This window comes from Geosmithia morbida (assembly GCF_012550715.1).
Source record: "Geosmithia morbida isolate 1262 chromosome Unknown scaffold_26, whole genome shotgun sequence".
In the NCBI taxonomy this organism is placed as follows: Eukaryota; Fungi; Ascomycota; class Sordariomycetes; order Hypocreales; family Bionectriaceae; genus Geosmithia; species Geosmithia morbida.
Genome location: NW_023336213.1, coordinates 182,370 through 204,063, shown reverse-complemented (window position 1 = coordinate 204,063; position 21,694 = coordinate 182,370). Strand labels below are relative to the sequence as shown.

General features: G+C 56.7%; 6 protein-coding genes across 6 annotated transcripts; 2 read left to right on the top strand and 4 right to left on the bottom strand.

Moving 5' to 3' along the window:
• Positions 1 to 184: 184 nt before the first annotated feature.
• On the top strand, positions 185 to 1,354 carry GMORB2_4834 (uncharacterized protein; the record flags this gene model as incomplete). The annotated part of the gene is made up of 2 exons (XM_035466808.1): positions 185 to 681; positions 1,144 to 1,354. The coding sequence occupies 2 exons, from the start codon at positions 185 to 187 to the stop codon at positions 1,352 to 1,354; spliced, it is 708 nt and encodes a 235-aa protein (XP_035317967.1).
• A 4,724-nt stretch (positions 1,355 to 6,078) lies between these two features.
• On the top strand, positions 6,079 to 8,777 carry GMORB2_4833 (uncharacterized protein; the record flags this gene model as incomplete). The annotated part of the gene is made up of 4 exons (XM_035466807.1): positions 6,079 to 6,204; positions 6,288 to 7,784; positions 7,878 to 8,477; positions 8,616 to 8,777. The coding sequence occupies 4 exons, from the start codon at positions 6,079 to 6,081 to the stop codon at positions 8,775 to 8,777; spliced, it is 2,385 nt and encodes a 794-aa protein (XP_035317966.1).
• A 509-nt stretch (positions 8,778 to 9,286) lies between these two features.
• On the bottom strand, positions 9,287 to 10,162 carry GMORB2_4832 (Conserved hypothetical, protein; the record flags this gene model as incomplete). Its single annotated transcript, XM_035466806.1, has 3 exons — positions 9,287 to 9,380; positions 9,448 to 9,529; positions 9,646 to 10,162. 3 exons carry the CDS (start codon positions 10,160 to 10,162, stop codon positions 9,287 to 9,289), a joined length of 693 nt encoding a protein of 230 aa, XP_035317965.1.
• Positions 10,163 to 10,574: 412 nt separating this feature from the next.
• Positions 10,575 to 12,245, bottom strand: GMORB2_4831 (Gaba permease; the record flags this gene model as incomplete). The annotated part of the gene is made up of 2 exons (XM_035466805.1): positions 10,575 to 10,835; positions 10,926 to 12,245. 2 exons carry the CDS (start codon positions 12,243 to 12,245, stop codon positions 10,575 to 10,577), a joined length of 1,581 nt encoding a protein of 526 aa, XP_035317964.1.
• Positions 12,246 to 13,829: 1,584 nt separating this feature from the next.
• On the bottom strand, positions 13,830 to 14,746 carry GMORB2_4830 (Bacterial protein of unknown function (DUF924); the record flags this gene model as incomplete). Its single annotated transcript, XM_035466804.1, has 2 exons — positions 13,830 to 14,481; positions 14,589 to 14,746. The coding sequence occupies 2 exons, from the start codon at positions 14,744 to 14,746 to the stop codon at positions 13,830 to 13,832; spliced, it is 810 nt and encodes a 269-aa protein (XP_035317963.1).
• A 1,134-nt stretch (positions 14,747 to 15,880) lies between these two features.
• On the bottom strand, positions 15,881 to 17,266 carry GMORB2_4829 (hydrolase; the record flags this gene model as incomplete). The annotated part of the gene is made up of 1 exon (XM_035466803.1): positions 15,881 to 17,266. One exon carries the CDS (start codon positions 17,264 to 17,266, stop codon positions 15,881 to 15,883), a length of 1,386 nt encoding a protein of 461 aa, XP_035317962.1.
• Positions 17,267 to 21,694: the final 4,428 nt, after the last annotated feature.

Here is a 21,694-nt window from a genome sequence, read left to right as displayed (position 1 = left end):
GGGTGGGGGTCGATGGCTCCGTCGAGGCTGCATCGGGCAGTGAAGAGGCCACGGCGTTCACCTGCTGCTCACAGTAGGCCGTCACCCACCTGCCGCGCCATCGGATTCGCAGCATTGACCTTGACAGAGTGGCTGGTAGCCGCCACACGTCTACCGGCACAGAACAGAAGACGGGTACGGCTGCATGGTGTCGGGAAGCTCAGGCGATACCTGGACCGGTAGCCTCACGGTGGTGGGTGACGAGACCTATCCCGTTCAAGCCTCCGCCGCAATAGGCGTCGGAGTCGGGTGCATGGCATCTGGCCTACCCGGGGCCCTAGGCGGCTTCATCTGGTGTCTCCGTCGCCGGAAGCACAGAAACCTGGTCGGCACCCCGGCTCTTCTGCCCCAAGCCGGCGACGATGACGTCGACAAGCCTGAGCTGGACGCTTCTGCTGAAAGCGTCCCCGTCCACTCGCCGTGCCGATCCGAGGCATCTGGACTCGACGCATCAGAGGTGGGAGACACGCACAAACCACACGAGCTCGCTTCGGGCGAGCAGCGGCAAGAGCTTTCTTCCGGTGAGATGCCGCAGGAGCTTGCTTCAGACGAGAGGCTGCAGAAACTTCCTTCTCCTCACTCGCGACCCAGCGGTCCGGATACGTTCGACCTTGCCGGCGGTGGCGGAGAACGCCAGGAGGCGTAGGTGGCTTCTTGTGAGTCACGTTGGTTCTAGGCGAAATATTATTGTTGTATATGGAACCCTTACCTCTCAAACTACTTCTCCGAGACTTCGTCAACCCTTCTATCCTCTATGCGACACCTCTCTCACTTCCTTCATCCATCCCCGACGTCCTTGGCATCAGTCTGGGGCATAGAGTGCGGATGACGCTACTTATGGGCGTAGCTTTCCATTCATCGAGAATGGGCTGATGGTATTGGATAAAAACTGGGACAAAATACCTGAATATACATACATACACACACACACACACACACACATATATATATATATATATATAGCCAACTCGATGCACCTGTCTGTCATCTGCCCTATCATCGCCTAGACACCATGTACGACACAATCAACCATCGGAACCGATCCCTATCCAAGGACCATCGTGAATCCTATCGCGGAGAGACGCTGTGGTATATGCGCCGTAGTGCATACCTAGGATGGTGCCCGGCCGATGAGGGCTCCACCATGAGCCTCCCGAGCTCGACTGTGGGCTCGTTCTCCTCGGTCGAAAGGCTCGGGAACGTCGCAAAACCCAGGACAGGCGCGGACAGCTGCTCGAGCGGCACGGCCCGGGCGCTGCTCCAGTCAACGATGGTAGTCAGGTTGTATCCACCGTCAGAGAGCATGTTTCCGTAGCGTAGGTCAGGATGACAGAGCGGGAAGGGCCCGCTGATAACGGTCCGCGATGAGCATATGTGTCAGAGACGTCTTGAGAACCCAGCACGCCGTCCGCCAGCCAGGACCGTTGAGGTGTGGAGAGCAACAGCCTCGCGGTTCTCGGCCTGTGTCTGGTCACAGGAGGCGAACTTCCATGATGACATTGTCGAAGCTAGACGGGAAGCGCGTCAGGTCGACGTCTCAGCAGTCGATATCCGCTGCTAGGTCCGCCTGGTGCTTCCTCGGCGCTCCGATCGCCCGTTTCTTGAGATGGCCAGAGCTGGCCGTCGAGAACGGATGCTGGATGTTCCGGTATCTCTCGAGATTGGGATCTAGGACTGCAAGCCCCTTCCCGGTGGCCGCTCGGCCTCTCCATGCGGCCACGTCCGCCTACGTAGGCCTGCGCTGTGGGTGCCTCGATGCTCGACATCCCCCTCTCTGCAGCCACCGAGAAGAGAATCGGTATGGCTGGGGAGCCTTTGAAGGGAGAAGGGAAAGGGCGGGACGGGACAGGGTCAGTTCTATGGGAACGTGTTGACACTTTCCAGATGTGGTATCAATAGTAGTAACATACAGTTCCCTCTCGCTCTTCCGAATTCGGAGCAATACGATACATAGCCGTACGCATCGTACTGATTGGGAGCCTTGTATGGTGTGTACGGAGGCACGTATCATGCCCCCCAAGATGTGCATCGCATGGGCGGGTGCTGTATGGACTGTCTACGACGCACATGTGACATTGCAATGCCGCCCATGGCGAGTACGGCGCGGAGGTGCAGTCTGCCAACCACGCACATGGTGAGCGCCGAGGTGGATATTATGACAAGACGTGAACGGGAAGAAAAAGCAAAACCCATCAGGAGCATGATGGTGACCGCAGTATCGAAGACAGTGGCTCTACCTGTGGCTGGAGGCGGTCAATGCCAGTGTTTCTGTCGCACCATCCACGCACTGCCGATCGTCTCCCCAGCTGATACGTGTAGCTATCCGCACGATTGAATTGTGCTATGTATCGAGGGGAGGAATCGCCACGTATGATACAGAGAAAGGTCGCAGCTTCGCTGTTGCCAGTCCCTCACGACGGATGCGCCTTTTCATTCTCGTCGACGGGACGGTCATCTCCTTTCTCCTTGCTGGTTCGCCGGCCACCGCTAAGGCTACACATTATCACACGATACACGTAGGGAGGATTGATAGGGATGCAATATGATGAGGGCCCATGGAAGATGAGCTGCATACGAGGAGCACGTAGTAATGCGCAAGTGAGATAATATGGGGTTTGCTTGTCGTAGTTGAGCATTACCACTACGGCGTGTAATAATGATACTGAACTCTTGAAGCCCTAGCCCAGTCCAGCCTTCCTGTTTATCTGTACATTGACGAGTATTATTACTGATAGACTACAGATTATGATAGTCTATAGAGTAAATAACAATACTCCGTAGTGACCCACAAGGCGCTTCTCAGCCTTGGCAAGAAGAAAAGCGCGACACGACAGCCCCTTGTCGGCCGTCTCGTGGCTGGGAGCCTTCCAGCCGTAGGAAGCTGGACTCGGACACGTCGCGGGCCTCTCTCGGAGGGGCGGTGGGGGGGGACGACGCTACGCTTAATCACCGAGAAGATGGAGGAAGAAGTCGAGTTGTCGTTGTCGTTGCTGCCCACGGGCAGCTGAAGCTGGCACGGAGGTGCAGCGACGGACGCTCTCCTCTTCTGCTCTGGGATAGGGATGACCCCGGGGTGCCAGTTAGCTGACCAGCAGCACGTACGTGTACGCGGCCTTGGTCGTGGCGATTTACATTGATTTTCATTGCCATGACATGTTCCATCCCTGTCCCTCCCCCCTGTTTACGGGTTTCCATCCTAACATGGACTGAGGGCATTATGGACCGCCTCCCCGACCTTGGGCAGTCGATGACGTGAAGCATGGAATAATCAATAAATTCGATTCATCTCAAGAGACCTCTGCCACGGATCTGCCGTAGACGCTCACCCCGGGCCGGCCAGCCTTGACTCTTGGGTCACCCGCGACGGTGGAATACTCTCCTGATCTATCTCGATTCTTTCCCACCCGAAACTTCCCCTCACCAGACGCAAAGGGCGGGAAACCCAGAGACGAAAACAAGGGAGAGAGACAAGAAAGTGGAGGTGGGGGGGGGACGGTATCGCTGTCTGTCCCCTCTATCCCTTGAAACAGCGATAGGAATGCCATGATAGGTTATCGGCTGTCTCTGCGCTCCAGAAAAGGATGCAAGGCGCATACCGGGAAAGACAGCATACGCAAGGCAACGACTCAACTGTACGGCGCGATGGTGCTGGCAGAACATCTCCGTAGTTTTACGGAGTAGCAGTAGTAGCAGCGTCGAGCAAACAGGTTCTGGTCGTGGCCGGGCGCTCATCTCTGCCGAGACGGTGGGTAACTTACGAATTTCGATGGGCTCTTTTCCTCCTTACCGTATATGGCAAGCAGCGAATTTCAAATTGACCGGGACTAGACTTGTTTGAACGTTAGAGCCGTGCGACACCAGGGGTCCTAGCCTGGTTGACCTTCCTCAGGTCCAGTCAGGATGATCGGCCTCTGGTCCTGATCCGCTCGGAACGTGCTCGTACTGGAGGTACATCTTGGAATGTTTAGAGTGCAGTCGAGATAGCGCTCTATAACGTATATATGATGACAGGGATCACGAGATGTATCAAATCGGCCCTTGTACGTACTTGGATGCAAAACGCCCTCTTGGCTCTACATTACATTAGATGTCATGTTTCGAGGAGATCATGGCTATATAGCCTCGAGGTGTGTGTGTGTGTGTGTGTGTGTGTGAGATAGAGAGAGAGAGAGAGAGAAGAGAGAGAGAGAGAGAGTGTGTGTGTGTGTGCGCGTGGGTGAGTACGAGGATTGGGTGTCCCCTCCCTAGATGTATATACAAGTAATGATACATGTACGAGTATACTGCTCAGCTAATGCCGGGACTATTTGCGATCTGCATCTCACACTGCAGCTGCAAGAGCATCACCACCCCCTGTCTGCTGCTGATGATGCAAGAAGAAGAGAGAGGCAACATCATTATCAGCGGCAGTCGTCGTCACCGACTGCTATCGCGAGTGTTGACGGGGGGGCGTGATGTTGCCCTTATGTATGCATGTATGCGGCAACTGGCGGGCATCATGTGTTCAGAACATTGCATATTTTTATCCTGTATATGTTGCAAGAGAGGAAAAAAGAAGAAGAAAGGAAAGACATGAATGACAATTGACAGCCCCGAGTTCTATTCCTCTCCTGCTCGATACACCGTAACTCTTCTCTCTCTATCCGATTAATAAGACATACATCTCATATGTGCACGGCTCTGTCCCATCCCCAACTAGCGGCTCTGTCTCAACCTCCACGCTCACACTCTTTTGGGGTAGTGATAATGCATGGCAGATTCTGAGGGACCGTAGTTCCAGTTCCTCATCCCTACGCAACGCTACGGACCGGGCGAACTCGCCTTGCTCTCTCTGGGCTGACGGTCCATGTATATCGATGCCGGTCAAGGCGCATCTGCTTACGTGCTGCGTAGCCTCCTCCCTCTACAGCAGCCACGCACATGCAGTGTCGATGACGACGCTCACGTGAAGGGAGAGGGAGGTGATGTACAAGAGAGAGGCGGGTTGTCAGTGGCAACTTGGCCCAGAATCGATAAGATTCCCGTGCAATGTTACGACAATTGCATTCCCCAACTCCGGACAAGAGCGGACCCCTCAATCGGGGAAGACGCCAAGAGGCCAGAGAGGGGGGGGGAGAGGGGGGGAGGAGGGAACATGACAGGCGAGGCTCGGCTGACTCCACTGGGCCCATCTCAGGATGGCACGCATATGAGGAGCGTGAGCGCGTCCAGCCAGCTCCACGCATCTTGGCTGCTGGTCCTTCCTGAGGCTTGGTTGGGGTCAGACAAGCAGGGATGTGTCAGTATTCCGGACCCGCCAACGCCGCCGATGCACCATCTGCCATGGCGCCATTGTATTGCTCCTCCTCCGTGCATGTACTCCCCCGTACGGAGTATTTACATGTATGGAATATTACTCCGTAGTTGTCATACTCTCCGTACCGCGGTAGTATGCCACTTTGATATATCTGTACGTACCTTTGTTTTTTATTTGTTTTATTTTATTTTTATGTTTTTTTTTTTGTTGGACCCTCAAAGGCCGGCGGCGACCTCCCCCGACGTTGCAAGGATATTATCTCGCCCCCGCCCTCGCTTTTACGTCGTACTGTTTCTTCTTCTTCTCCTTCTTCTATCGAGATTATCATACACCTCATACTTTGCCTCTTTTAGGCATCGTCGTTCTTCTTTTTTCCTTTCTTTTTTACAACAATCCTTGCTGAACATGTCGTCGGAGTCTGGGGCTCGTCGGTCTTAGGACTTATCACTCTCGACCGGTAATCTGGGCACGCGGGAGCGTCCAAGTTACACCACAGGTACGAGCATCGTGCTCCTCTTTGAGCCAATCATCTGCCGACGGGGTTGCCGTCGATACGAGGAGGAGAGGAGAAGGAAGACGGCAGAGAGAGAGAGAGGAGGAGGAGGAGGAGGAGGAGGAGGAGGGTCAGCTTTGAGAAATCATTCCCCTCTTCTCTTCGACAACCCGCCCCCCCCCCCCCCCCCCCCCCCCCCCCCGGTCGTCATTGACGGGCGATATCACAATATCACGTTTAGCCCTTCAGTATGGGAAGTTCATCGACAAGCCGGAGCCTGGACGCCTTCTCGGATACCATCGATCTCAACCGCCGTCCGATCCAGGAGTGGGACGGTGCGGCCAAGGATTCATACGGATGGAAAGGATTGCATAGGGTTAGTAGGCTTTCCTCTGCCCCGTCTTATATGAGAATGTGAATGTGGCGTCTAACTCTCTGCTTCCACCCTCTCCTTCTCAGGACCCCGTCCTGTGGACTCGTCACGGAAACTGTCTGGTCTACCTCCACGCCAAGGGCCGGTCAAGGCAGGGCCCTTCGTTCAGGATTCCCTTCCAGAGCCTGCTCGACAAGAATTGTGCCCCCCTGATTAGGCGCTTCCTCGTCGTAGATGGCGCCACCACGGCTGCCGCGCAGCTCGGGGCCGACCCCCAGCCTACCGCGGAGCTATACATCCCGTCGCCGCCGGGGCTCAGCAGCCGGCAGGCCTTCACCTACCACGTCGCCACGCGCAACTTCTTCGCCTGGCTGCAGGGTCGCCCGGTGGTGGGGGAGCACCTCGGGCCCGCCCTCGTCGGTCTCTTCCACGCCATGCGTGAGTTCCGGGGCGGTGTCGGTGTCGACAACGCCGCCGACCTGATGGCCTACATGGACGAGGAGGGCTACCTCGACGTGGCGCACCGGCCGACGTACGCCGTGGCCATGCTCCACGTTGCCGAGGCGTTCCGCCTACGGGACCTCTACATCCGCGCCTTCGCACACTGCGTCGGCATGAGCGACGTACTGGGCTCGTGCCCGGAGTATGCCACCCTGAGCCGGGCGACCCGGAAGCTCATCGGCTCGTCCCGCTCGGACCTGCAGTCCCGCGTGAGCGCGGCGTACGGCATGCTGGACGACTTCCTCGACGACGCCATGTCCGAGTCGAGACTGGGCATCCCCCCCGCGGCGCGCGCGCACCTCCAGCAGTTCCGCCGCTTCATCGAGGCGCACTACGCGAGCCGGCTGGGACGGCACCCGGCCTCGCACCTGGACCCGCAGCTGTGCCGCCTCATGTGCCGCGACTTCGAGTGCCTGTACCGGCTGCTGGTCGACCAGTCGTACTCGACGTCGCAGGGGATGCCGTGGGTGGCCAGCAACGGCATCTGCATGCTGCAGCTCGTCGACATGTTCGACCGGGAGCACCAGCTCGAGCCGCTCGAGCACCCGCTGCCCCACATGCCCACGTACACGGAGGGGGAGGGGGACGGTAAGGCGACACCCCGGTACGTGATGCGCTGGCTGGGCGACGACGGCAGGAAGCGCAAGCCCAACCGGCGCCTCCTCGCGCATGCGGCCCTCATCAAGGCCTCCAACTGGAAGGACAGGGCCATCTCCGACAACGAGCTCGTCAAGGCCTACCGCATGTTCGAGGAGGAGTCTGTCCTGTCCTCGACGGTGAGCAGGACGGCCAGGAAGGATCAGCAGGTCTCCGTCTCGGATGCCCGCAAGGTGCGCTGGATCCTCATCTACGCCATCTACCAGGTCCTGCGCAGCATCACCGTCACTCCGCCCGAAGCGTTCGATGCGGCCCGGACAGAATACCACATGGCCGTCTCGACCGAGAATCTGCCCCCCTGGGACGAGACCGAGAAGATGATGGCGGAACCCCCGGAGCGAGACTGCGTCGACCAGACCGGCGCTGGCGGCGGCGGTCCCGCCCCCGCCCCGTCTGTCTACTGGGCCGACGGCGCGGCAGGCGATGTACCGTCGCCTCAGGGGCTCGGCCGGATCGAGATCAAGCCCGACATCGACTACTATGCCCTGACGCACCGCGACTCCCGCTCCCCCGTGGAGAGTAACCCCGATGGCCTGCTGAGCCCCACATCCGTGGCAGCCCCCAAGCGACAGGGATCGGTCTCGCGCGCGCTGAGGCGAAACTCGACCGTGCGGCGATCGATCCGACTCTTCCGCCCCAGCTCGATGCTGCTGCAGTCGAACGGCACCGACCTGTCGCACTCCAACTCGTCCTCTTCGACCGGCTCGCGCAGCAACGGTCACGGCGAGATCCTGATGGGAGGATACGGCAACGGCCTCAATCACGTCAGGCCGGGCTCCAAGCACGGCCAGACCACGCCGGTCAAGAAGGCAGCAGCACGCAACAACTCGACCGGCTCCTGCGTCAGCATGCCCTCTCCCGGCAGCACCCAGAGCGACGACACCCTCGAATCGAGCATCTGCTCGCTCACCATGACAGGCGACGACGAAGACGAAGACGACGACGACGACGACGACGACGACGACGACGACATCATCACGACTGAAATCTACACCCTCCCACCACCTCCCCGGACTGAGACCGCCAGCAAGCCTAGCTGGAACCAGCGCCGCTCGGTCCTGCCGACGCCCACCCGCCGCGCGTCAATGGCCGTCAGCGCCAGCGCCCTCCGCAGGCCGGTGAGCACCATGCTCTCCAGGAGCAATAGCACCAGAGGTCACAGCAGCGGTGGTGGCAACAACAACAACAACAACAACAACAACAACAGCAGCAGCAGCGGCAGGCTGGCTGACCCGTTTGACCCGCTCATCATGAAGGGGCGGCAGGGTCTGGAGGACGACTGGATGGCCATGCAGGCCTTCATGGACGGTCAGTGCAGTCCCCACGTCGACGGGACGTTTGACTGCGACGATGGCGACGTCAAACCTGCTTGGGAGCAGTACAATGACCTCGGTGGCCTGACTGAGACCAGGTGCTGAGTCGGCACGCGGACATACACTCTGATGATGAACAGATGCTGAGGCGTGCACGCACACTCACCCGTGCACTCTTCCTCTCTCTCTTACTTTATACGACTCGCAGACCACACCACGGCGGTTCTCTCTTCTTCTTCCTTCTCTTACTTGGCCTGATACCCATTATCCGTTTTGTTTTCTCAGCCACAACCTCAGTTAGCGTCTTGCATTTAGTCTCCTCATCCCATTTTCTTTTTCTTCTTTTTTTTTTCGCATTCTATCCTTTCCTCCTTCTTTCATTTTCGGCATCATGCCGTGCATACGATATCCATGCAGTTGAGCGCGGGGGGGGGGGGGGGGGGGGGGCGGAGGAGCAGAAAAAGAACAAGTTATGATGCTTGTTGGATAATTGGTATAATAAGTACACGGTAGTTCTCGACGGAACATGGGATCAGATAAGATCAGTCAGAGAGGAATATCAGCAAGGCGTGCTTCATTCTCCTCCATGCGCATTGTGTGTAGACAGCTACCATCTATTCAGCCTTGGTGTCCTGGGCAGTGATGCCCCGGATGACATCACGGGCAAAGCTCCGAATCATGTACGAAGGACCGATGAGCCACGCACCGCTGTTCGAAGTAGTCAGGTTAAGAGGGAGATTCCTTTGACAGTGCTGTGGGATAAGGCAAGACTTACTTGGGAATGACCCAGAGAAGAATGATATCAGCAGCAGTATTGTGTCCGATGTGGGAGTAGTTGCCAAAGTATTCCTGGAGCCCTGTAAAACATTGAAGTTAGCCAGCGAGAATGATAAAGAAGAGAGAGAGAGAGAGAGAGAGAGAGAGAGAGAGAGAAAGGGGCGGATATATAGAAAACCAGAAGAGAGAAACTCACAGTAGAGCGCCGTCTTGGACAAGGTCATGACCGCAGCCGCAAACCCGATCAGCACGGTCCTCGCCGCCGCCTCACCCTCGACCTTCCACCCACCGCGGCCATACACGCTGACGAGGTAGTACAGGTACATTGCCGTCTCGACGATGTTGAGGAAGCCCTGGGCGGCGGTGAAGCCGTCCTGGGAGTTGAAGGCCTCCCACCCGTACACATGATCGACCTCGCCGTAGAGCGCGTAGGGACTCCAGAGCGGCCAGTGCAGGCTGCCACCCGGCATGGTGGCCGGACGGCCAAAGATGTACAGCGTATCCCAGGTGACGAGTGGGAGAGACACGGCCAGCCAGATGAGCGTCAGGTTGTCGGGGACGTGATGCCACGTCTTGCTGCTGCTGCTGCTGCTGCCATTCTTGGGGGCGGTGGACGATGATGCACCGCCACGCGACAGCTGCGTCGACGAGGCTGTAGGACTGGGCGTCTTGGCGTCATCTGCGCGAGATGAAGAGGATCTTGTGCTGACCATTTTGTGTGATAGTCTCGACTTTTGTCACCTCCTTTTCTTCTTCTTCTTCTTCTTCTTCTTCTTTCCTTCACGGTCTCGTTGATCGTTCTGATGTTGGTGTGGAGGAGGGGGGGGGGGTTGAGTGTGTGTGTGCTGTCATTTTGAAAAGTCGACGTGTGACTTTTTAGCCAAAAAAATTTCAAGAGAAATGAAATGAAATAAAATAAACCCCCAAGGGATTCGAGGCAATTGATGTCGCATCAACTGGGTAAATTACTTTCTTTCGTGGATACGGTTTTTTTTTCTTCTTTTTTTTCGTCACTGGATTATCTATCTCTCCCTTCTTCAAGTGGTATGATACCTGCCTGGTATTTCTATATTCTATCGCAATGCTAATGTGTTCAAACATGTACAGTACAGGACAAGAACGATCTCATGCAGCAATCTTCTCGTCGGTAGAAGAAGTGTCCTGCCGGTGCTCGCGATGCATCATTTCGGGCTCAGTGCCATCAATGTTGAGGCCAATCTGGGGACCCTTATAGTTCTTGCGTCCGTCAAAGATCCAAGTCGAGCCGGAAATGACGAGGATGACGCCAAAGGCGACGACGGCGTAGTTCATGTTGTCGGGCGTGACGGGGAGCTCCGGGGGGAAGACGAACAGGACCGTGGTCAGAACGGTCCAGAGAAGGCCGACCTGTGTCGGAGAAGGAGAAGAGGGAGGAGAAGAGAGTGGTCAGTACATGTCTGATGATGGCAGATGTGGCGGGGGAGCGGAGGCACTCACGATGTTGACGACCCAGCCCACGACCGGGTGGAGCTTGAACGGGCGGTTCTCAGGCAGCATCTTGCGGCCGCGGAGGCAGTTGATGGTCTGGGGGATGGCATACGTCACACCCAGGGCGACGACCGAGGCGGCAGTGATGGCGTTGAAGGCGCTGCTGGATCCGAGGAGGACGCACCCGAAGATGACGACCCAGGCCGTCGTCCAGACGAGGGCGTTGAGGGGCACCTCGAGCGTGGGGTGGACCTTGGCGAAGAAGCTGCTGAAGGGCATGCCTCCGTCGCGGGCGAAGGCGTAGGTCATCCGGCTGGACGTGGTCATGAGGGCGGTCGAGGTGAAGAGCATGCAGACGAGAGGGAACATGACGAGGCAGGTGCTGCCGGCCTTGCTGCCGGTGGCGTCCATGAAGATCTGGAGGATGGGGCCCCAGGCGGCGCCGATGACGTCGTCGATGCTGTCGACGCAGAAGAGCAGGCAGGACAGGAAGAAGAAGCCGCTGAGGACGCCCATGACGATGCAGTACATCATGATGCGGGGGCCCTGGATCTGCGGGTCGGCCATCTCCTCGATCATGTGGGCGGTCGCGTCGAATCCGGTGAGGGCGAAGGCGCCCTGGAGCAGGCCGAGCATCCAGGCCACGCCGTCGGGCCAGCCGACCTCGTTGGCGAACTGGCCGTAGACGAACGAGCCGGGCTGGTAGCTGGGCGACGAGCAGGCCAGCAGCGTGACGCTGACGATCAGGAAGCCGGCCACGGACCACAGCAGGGCCGCCTTGTTGAGGGAGTGCAGGATGCGCGTGAGGGAGGCGTTGACGACGAAGGCCGCGGCCGTGAAGCCGATGTAGATGAGGAACTGCTGCCACGCCGGGGCCGACACGTCCGGGTCGTCGCGGAACAGCGCCATGACGTCGATGACGAACTGGCTGCCCAGCAGACCGCCCGTGGCCGTCAGGCACACCCACCCGCTCACGTTGATCCACCCGGTCGCGTAGCTGACCCCCCTGCTCCACCCCTTGGGCGACACCAGCGCCGCCCAGTGGTACTGCCCGCCCGCCGTGGGCCAGGCCGAGAGGAACTCGGCCAGCGACGCGGCCAGGCACATGTTGCAGATGCCGGCCACGATGAGACCCCAGATGACGGAGCTGGCGCCGCCGGACGGCAGCGCCAGCGTGATGGACGCCGACAGGGCCGTCCACGTGTTCAGGATGGCGAACGCTAGGCCGAGCATGGAGACGAGGGAGAATTTGCGCTCGAGCTCCTGCGTGTGGCCCAGGTTGGCCAGCACCGCCGCGTCGTGCGACGATGCGTCTCGAGTCGACACCATGACGGACCCACAAGCTCTATCACCTTGGCCCTCTTGGGGGTGCCTGTTCCTACCTCAGTCGAGTACCTCAGTCGAAAAGTGCAATGACGGAGAGAGGGGAGGAGGGGGAGGAGAGGTTGTCTGTATGCATTGGACCCCTGGGGAGGTGGGAATAGGGATGGGAGGTTTCTTTAAGAGGATGGGAGCAAGGCGGGAAGAAGGATATTGGGAACAGGAGAAGTAGAGGTAGAGATGAAAGAGATGTAAAAAGATAGAATAAAGTAAAAAAAAAAAAAAAAGAGGTCAAATAACAGCCAATCTATTACCAAACTACTCCGTACTATCTCCAGTATCTCAGACTGACACGCAAATGTGCTCGTAATGGCAATGCCAACTCCCCCACGACTGACCATGGCTGGCCACTATGGTTGGCCCGTGATGGGTGAAGGATTGATAACGGCAAAGACGGCATCCCGATTCTTCTCTCTCCCTCTAAAACCCGGGAGCCGCAGCCAATGACGGCATTCTCCAGGAACCAGGGTCTGGGAGCTGGTTTTCGCTCCCCGTACGGATGGGTTCGTAATCTGCACACGAGTGCGAGTTGCAGACATCTACATCTTGCCCCGCGAGTCAACCCTCACAGCAGTCAGTACTCATGACTCGTACTCCTCCGTACCCTGGTGAATCCACCTTTCAAGCCCTCTTCCTCCCAACTCTTCAACTTCCTCAACGTGCTGGCCGAAGGCGCCGAGATCCGAGGGTGGCAGAGGTGACTCGTAGTACGTCGTCTACTGCTGATATCAGCTGCTAAGAGATTTTCTTTATTCAGAAAGATGAGGAATAAGCGGACCAATTCACACAAGAAGTTTGATGTAATCGAATACAGACAACAGAATACGGAGACGATGGGAAAACAACGTAACAGAGCAGTTGCAGTACAACAACAACAAGAGTAATAGATCAGGAAGGGAAAATCGAACCCCTCCCCCCCCCCCCCCCCACAATGAGCTTGACAAAGAGATAGCTGTGAGCTGACAGATGATAATACTCGTACGAACAGAGGGAAGGGGGGGGGGGCGGAAGAATCATGCAGACGAACCCCCCTCCTCTCGGAACCCCAGTAATATTGCGGCTCTCCGGCCAGTTGCCGGTTACAAAACTTTGCGAATCTTGATAGACCGGGGAGCTCGGGCCATCCCGACCCAAGTAACCGCTCCACTCGATTCTTCCCAATGCGCCGCCGCCACCCGCACTTCCGACGAGACTGTCGGTCGGTCCCACCAGCATGCGCCATATTACTTAGCAGTATTATTCACACACGGACGCACGGCCCACGAGTAGTGCGGCTTGCAATCGGCAAATCCTGTCCAGATAAAGCCCTGCCCTGATGTAATCGTAATCGTGGGCTCCCTACAAGCTGTGCAGGGTACACTTCACGCCGTGCCTCTACGCCTCATCGATAGAGTCGACACTGCAGGGGTTCCGGGGTCCAGAGCTCTCGCATTCGCAAAGTTGTGGTCGTACGGGTAGTTCGTGACGCGGAGCGGGGGAGGGTCTCAGACCGTCTCGGTTCGAACTTGCTCGCCCTCTTCTCTCTTCCGGCTCTCAATGAGTGTGGCCATTGCCTCCACCAAACGTCTCACCGCCTTCGGACAGGTACTTGATCTCCTCGTCGGTAGACGCCCTTCCAAGCGACCCGTTGCGGTGCGGGTAGCGTCCGAACCGCTCGATGACGTCCGAGTGTCTTTCCTCGAAGGCGGCGAAGGCCTTGGCCACGCCGCGGGCGGCTTCGGCAGACTCGGCACTGGCGCCTAGGACCCGCGCCGCCTTGGCGCGTAGCTCGTCGTCGCCGCCGATCAATGACGAAGGGTCGTCGTTGTCGGAGATGAGCAGCTCGATGTCGCGTGCCAGGCTGGCAAACTTTTCGGTCGCCAGCCTGTGCAGATCGAGACTCTCGGAGTGCTCTAGCGGCATGTAGAACCACAGGCGGCGGCCGATGAACCAGCGCGTCTGGGGCTCCAGGTCGGGGATTCCCTTCTCCGAGGCTGCCGCGGCCACGTCCTGGGCCAGCGGGTCGAACAGTCTGTAGACGACGGAGGAGGCGTCGCCGCGGTAGCAGTTCCGCGGCATCTGGTCCAGCAGGAGGACCAGGCTCAGCCAGTCCAGCGGACCCTTGGGCTTCGCGGCGTCCAGGATCTGCTGACCCGACGTGACCCCAGACTCCTTTATGGCGTCGAGGACGGGGCCAAACGACTTTCTGGGGGGCATCGTCAGCATCCGTACTCTGCACACGGCCCGCACGCAGCCGAGATACGATACAGTCCCTGCGATGGGAGTTGGGGTCGGGAGCCGCTCGCTACTCACACACAGACACTGTCCAGCTCTGGGGAGGACGAGAACCACACCTTTACGTGGTCCTGGCTAGGGAGGATGACCGAGCTGCCATCGCTGACGTGCCCGTACCACACACTCAGCACCTCAGAGAGCAGTTCCGGGGTCAGGATGGACTCAAGCTTGGCCATCGCGCTGGCAGACGTAGAGAAGAGGGCCCTTGTCGGCGGCGGCGGCGGCTGGACAAGGGTGGCTGACGTTACCCGGGACAGCGGTGCTCGACGGTCAAGGAAGAGACCCAGTGCTACGCTGCTTCCGTGGCGTCTATTCGATGCGGATGATGCAATTGCGGCTGGTGCAGAAAATGGTCGACAAGAGTTGAAACTGACATCATAACTCTCGACACGTTAGCTTTTCAAATTTTCATGTGAATTTTTTTTTTTTTTGAAATTTTTTTTTCTCCATCACCCAACCTTTTCAGAAGCGTGGTTCTTGTTTGAAGCCTCTCACGCACGATTCTCGAATGCATATTCTAAGAAAAGAGAAGAAAAAAAAATCAATGATGATATAATGATGATTGCTAAGCTCGATTGAGGGCTAAAGACACTCTGTCTGTACACGTTCAACGGCTAAATCTCGCTATTCCGAGAGACCTGATTATTAGTCATCCACCATCGTGGAAAAAGTTCGGTTAAACGTGCGTCTGACTTGAGTAGTGTTGGGCACTAGAAGGGAATAGGAGGAAAATGAAGGTGATGATGATTCATCTCAGGCCTTCTCAGCAGCTGCTGCACACGAATGTGAGATGGTGAAATACGACGTCTGCTGGAGCACGTGATCTGTGGCCTAAGGCCATCAGAAGGCCTTAAGGCCATCAGAATCCGGCGTGTTCGGTTCGACACACCCACTGGAAGAACGCCTCCGCTATCTACCACCATGCAAGCTACGATTTATTCTTGTCGGGGGGGTGTTTCTTCTTCGCGTAGAATCTAATCTCCTTCATAGACTGAGAATGACACGCAAGCCTTCGAGGGATAGTCTCGACTATCATCTATGTAGAGAGGATACAAGTACACGGCCTCAAAAAGGTCCCGCCCCCTCCGCATTCTACCCCGGTTGTGTGTGAGCGTCGTCTTTTTTTTTCTTTTTTTTTTTCTCTTTTTTCCAATGAGACGCCATGCAGCATACCCGACCCGAATTCGTCAAAAAAAAAAAGATGATATCCACAGAGAATTGAGAAGAAATCTTTTCTTGGTATGTACAGAATTGAAGATGAGGAATAGAAAGGGCCAGCCGGAGAGAGACACTCCCATGACCGGATGAGCTTACGCTTGCTGGCCACCGATGTAGAAGACGAGCTCGGAGGGGTTGGCGGAGTTGACGAGACCGGCGGCATCGTCGGAGCCGGAGGGGTTGACGTCGTCGTAGGCAAAGGCGTATCCCTTGCCGTCTACCTCGTTCTCGTGGATGATGCGGGAGTAGTGGTTGGTGGGGTCGGTGGAGTAGTATCTGTCGGCCTCAGGGCCGGGCTGGGTGTTGCCGCCGTCGATGGTGAGGGTGGCGCGGACAAAGGCGGCGCAGAGGCGGGGCACGACGGCCTTGTGGACGTCGTTGTCGCCGTCGATGATGGCGAACGGACCCGAGTTGCAGCCCCAGATGTCGACGGCGGTGGGCTTGACGTAGCCGCGGTTGTCGCCGTCGCACCGGAGCTCGTCGCCGTCGACTCGGCAGGTGACGGTGCCGCCGTCCTGGGTGTCGACGGTCAGGGGCTCGGCCGAGTACGTCTGCCAGACGTCGTCGACGTAGGCGGACCAGTAGCCGTCGAACCGGCCGGGCTGGATGGACTCGTAGTCGGTGGGGGAGACGACGCGGAGCGGGCTGCCGTCGGCGCCCCGGATGCACATGCCGCCCCAGGGAAGGCCGTCGCTGTCACCCTGGGCCTCGAGAGCGTCGCAGAGGGTCTGGACGGCGTCGCCGGGGAGGCCGACGACCTGCTGGGTGGTGTTGTCGGCGCTGCTGAGCGTCATGGACAGGACCAGGCCGACGAAGTCGACGAAGGACAGGTTGGCCCAGATCTCGCCGGCGTCGGTGAGGGTCATCTCGACGAAGCCCCAGCTGAGGTCGACGCTGGGGTCCCGGAGGTTGCTGACGGTCGGCTGGACGAGGGCGTCGGTGCCGAGGTCGGACGTGACCATGAAGAAGTCGAGCTCTCCCTGGACGAAGTAGATGCGGCCGGAGGCGAAGGAGGTCGGGACGGTGATCCGGAGCTCCTCACCCCGGGCAGGCATGGCGATGGCGATGGCGTCGGCGATCAGGACGGGCTCGACGGCCCCGCCGGCGGACGGGTAGATCAGGCTGCCGTCGGAGCCGAGGAAGAAGACCTTGCCGTCGGGGTCGGTACCGGAGATGTAGGCGTTGACGCCGTCGCCGGCGAGGTTGTTGACGAGGCGGAGGGGGATGGAGACGTCGTCCTGGGCCTCGGCGGCGTCGACCTTGGTGGGCTCGCCGCTCCCGGAGGGCTCGGCCGTGCTGTTGAGCGTGTTCTCCTTGGTGACTATGACCTTGGAGGGGAGGCTGGCGTCGATGGTGGTGAAATCGTCGTTGCTGTTTGCGGTAGCAGAGACCGCACGCTTGTCAGTGCTGGCCATGTTGGCGAAGGGGGCGGCCGAGGTCACGGCCGCGAGGGCGGCGACAGTGCTGGCGAGACGCATCGTCTCCTGATTCTTCTTTTCTTCTTCTTTTCTTTTTCTTCTCTTCTTTTTTTTCTGTAAAGAGAGAGAGAGTGTGTGTGTGTGTGATAGAGAGAGAAAGTGACAGTCAAATATGACTTTTGAGGAACGAATGTGAGTCTGTGTCGTAAAAAGAAAGAAAGAAAGGAGTGTAGTATATGAGAGATAGAATAGAAAGAAAGAGAAAGAATGGGAGACTGATAAGAGAGAGTTGGCTACAGAAGAGAAGGGAAGAAGAAATAGACATGAACGATGATGGTGCCTCCTTTATATCCCCCATGATCCTCTCGATCCTCTCGATCCTCTCATCTCCCATCCCTCTACAGCATTCTCACCTCGTCCTCGACTACTCCATGATCACTCACACGGCCCCCCCCCCTCCTTTCCTCACGGAGCTAACTAGTTGGTCAAGATGGGATGGATGGCAGGGGGGGTGTTGATGGAAACAACACGCGGCTCCGGAGGTTAGAAAAGTCTGGTTCATGGATCTGGGGCTCAAAAGGGAAAGTGGTTTTCTCTGCTTCCTTGACATCTACAGACGTGAAGTAGTAATGTAGTATAATTGCATGGTGGTAACACAACCACCTCTCGATGATAAAAAGCCCATGGGCCGGGGGGGGGGGGGGGGGGGGGGGGGGGGGGGGGGGGGGGGGGGGGGGGGGGGGGGGGGGGGGGGGGGGGGGGGGGGGGGGGGGGGGGGGGGGGAGCATGGATCGATGCGGCCACTCTTCCTCGTCGTCGTCGTCGTCGGTGTGGAGGAGTTCAAATGTGAAACGGGAGCGTCCTACACCAGATGACGATGACGAGGACCAGTGACATGTGCAGGATTGGCAGTCTACACCTGATTCACTACAGATCAGATGCACACATGTGCCCGACATGGGGGACGAAACATGTGGGTGAGGATGTTTCCGTATGGCGGCGGGTACGTACGCGGGCCAACTACAAAGTTTTCCAACCTCTTACTGACCACGGCGGTAGTGATGAGAGGTCGATGGCATATGTGAGCGGTAGGTGGGAAGCAGTGAAGATGGAATGGTACAATCATGTGATGCAGAGAATAAGATCCGCATGGACAGATACCTGACTGCAATCATACGTAGAAGAAGTCGTAGGTAGGATTTCGGTAGAATGGGACAGAAGGACGGTGGGCAGAGATGCGCGACCGGATCCTGTAGGCATCATCATGAGAGCGTCCAAGGGTAAGGTACCATCAAGATGGGGTAAGATGGGGTAAGATGGGGGGTATCGATACTACGAGCATCACATAGCGAATACACAGAGCGAACGCCGTTTAATGGGGGGGGGGAGATGTAATGCACCACAATTTGGAGCATCGTGCGCATCCACCATCCACACCTGAGTGAGTCGTGACGGACACATATCCTATTACAGTCTCTCGTTTCTTCCTCTCGTTTCTTTTTTTTCTTCTTTCCCTTTCCTGCCTGGATTCTCGTCTTCTTCTTCTTCTTCTATGGACTAGCTGCCTGGGCTCTGGCACGAGACGGGTTTTGGATCGTATCTACCTTCCTGATTCTGTCATGGTCGGATCAGCCGGTCGGGGTTTGGAGGAAAGCCACGGCTGGGGTTGGGATGATGCGACGTCTGCTGAATGAGTCTGCAAGTGTGCCGGTGATGATTCATCTCTCCTGTCGGAAGCTGTCAGCAATACCTAGAGACGTAGAGGATGTGTCTGCCGATGAGAGCCGGATCTCTCTACATCTCATCTGCAATTCATATAGGCCTAAGACCACACACACATCAGCAGTAGTAAGGATCGAGTATGGTGATGATACTACGACGACTTGTACGTGCAAGTAAGAAGATTAAAAAAAGATGAATAGTAAAGAGGCGCAATTCGTCTCACGCCGGCATCTCCGTAAAGGAGACAGATCGGTCATCAGGAAATGTCATCGTCGTCACGCTCACCCTGGTCGGCGGCTTGGGAGGTATTGGACGAGGCCCAAGTCAAGACGTTATAGGCTACCGGCATAACTGGAGATGGCGATCGCAATCTGCTATCCGACACACTCTTGTCGACATGACTTGCATCTGCGTGTTATCGATATCGTACTGATCAACACCCGAGCAAGAAGAGCGGAAGGTCATACGCAGGGACAGCGTCGCAGCAAGCGCCCGAGACGGAGGAATCTCGACGTGGCGGGGTTTCCCTCTCCCTTGGTGTGACTGACTGCTGACCACTGACCACTGACCACTGACCACTAACCACCGACGACAAGAAAGGAAGAATCATCACCCTCCGCGAGTGAATGTGAGCGGGTGAGAGAGAGAGGGAGTGTGGGTGTGTGTGTGTGTGGGGGGGGGGGGGGGGGTAGGGGTAGGGGTGATAATATATGGCGGGCCCCTGTCTCAGGAGCTCAAAGGTTTACTGTTAGACTTGCCGGATTAGGATACAGAGACGGATCGGGATTGCAGGAGGATTCCGTACATTGCAGGTCCATCCCACCGAGAGGTTCCCTCGCTTCCTTCTGCTGATGGTAACCGTGTGTCAAGATGGCATGGCGAGCCCGGGTACAACGTTGCCGTTTGGATGATGTGGCTGCTGTAACCGTTTGAACTTGACATCAGCATGGGCCATACATGTATTGTCAATATGCTGTACATTGATGGTGTACGATGCAATATGTTGTAATGATAGTACCCTCGTGTATAGAGAGAGATAGAGAGAGTGTGTGTGTGAGTGAGTGGGTGAGTGAGTGGGTGAGTGAGTGAGTGAGAGGGTGATGAAGCCGACTACAGGTCCGCTCTCCCCCAATCCAATCACAATAATGTTGGAATAAATATTAAGATACTGCGCGTAATATGCCGGTAACAAAATCTCCGACGGCTGATACGTATCGATTCATATTACCTGCCGTAATCTGTACGGAGCATCATCACTGTACGCATCGTAATCTTGTATTGCATTGCTCTTAACTTGTCTGCATCCGATACTCCTCCATCCGAGGCTGTCCGTACGTGTCACGATAATATCGGTTATTAGTATTATTCTCGATTACGAGTCATTACCCGCATTCATCAGATCCATCCACGCTATACATCAAGGTCAATCTACGGGGATTACACCTGATAATACTAGGCTCGGTCCATTCGGAAGTACTGACATGCTCTGCATCTGAAAAGATCTACGTCGACGCTACATTCTGGGGCTCAACACGTGTATCCGCTCTCTCATCCTGTCGCAAGTAAAAGAGTAGAGATGGCAGCAAGAGAGAGAGAGAGGGGGGTTGAGGGGAGAAGAAGAGGCGCCGCATCTCCAACCTGAAACGCCGAGAAGCCGCGAACCGTATACCTCCGTAGATCCTTGTCAGCTGGGATGGAAATTGGAAATTGGCTGCACGGAACAGCATATATATATATATACATGTATATACATGTGTATATCATGATAGATTACTTACCCGCGTATCGTGGGGATCAGGAGATGCTCTTTGTTAAACCCTACATGTATGCAAATCAGTACATACGAGTATCGTATAGGAAAGACACGACAGAGGAACGAGAACGAGGCCCTGACGGTGGAGGGAAGATCTGATGCGAGAGGGAATCCGCCTAGGCCGGGTCACCATCACTAGTAACTCATCACTCTACTCTGGGGCAGGATCCACATTGGGGGGGGGGGGGGTTTGGCTGGCTCTTATTATGACTGTTACCGACACATCACGATACAGATATCTATGATATGTTATAACATGCGATACTCGTATACTCGCACTCGCTCATACAGGCGAGGCAGGCAATATTCACATCATATCATCATATACGAATACCCGTATCCCGTATCCGTACTGATGCGATGAACAGCACGTAGTGAGTAAACGGATGCTGGCACTGTGGCCTGATTCCTGATGAAGACGTACACGTCTGTACAGATCACATGTACCGTGGAGTGCATCCGTTTCCATCTCCTTCGACGGCGACGGGTCATCGCAAGGATGGCTACGGCGAAGTGACGGGAGAGAGGTGACGGTGAAGAACAAGGAGAGCAGAAGGAGAGGGAATGCTCTCGAGGCGCTTCCGGCTCCCGTCTCTCCGTGATAGGGTCCTACTCCTCAGAGCCAAGGCGAGCCAAGGCGAGCCAAGGCAGGCCAAGGCAGGCCAAGGCAGGCCAAGGCAGGCCACCAAGCAGACCAAGGCCTTTTAGAGGAGGAGAGGAGAGGAGGGGGGAGGGATCAACTGACACACCGAGAGACTGGAAGCGCCCAGGTAAGAAAATCTCCTCTCTGTGAACCAATAAAGGCGGTCAGACGGAGAGAGAGGCATCCGAATCGAGGTGCCAGGTCCGGAGCTTTCCTCTTCTCTTCTTTTTTTTCTGTAAAGAGAGAGAGAGTGTGTGTGTGTGTGATAGAGAGAGAAAGTGACAGTCAAATATGACTTTTGAGGAACGAA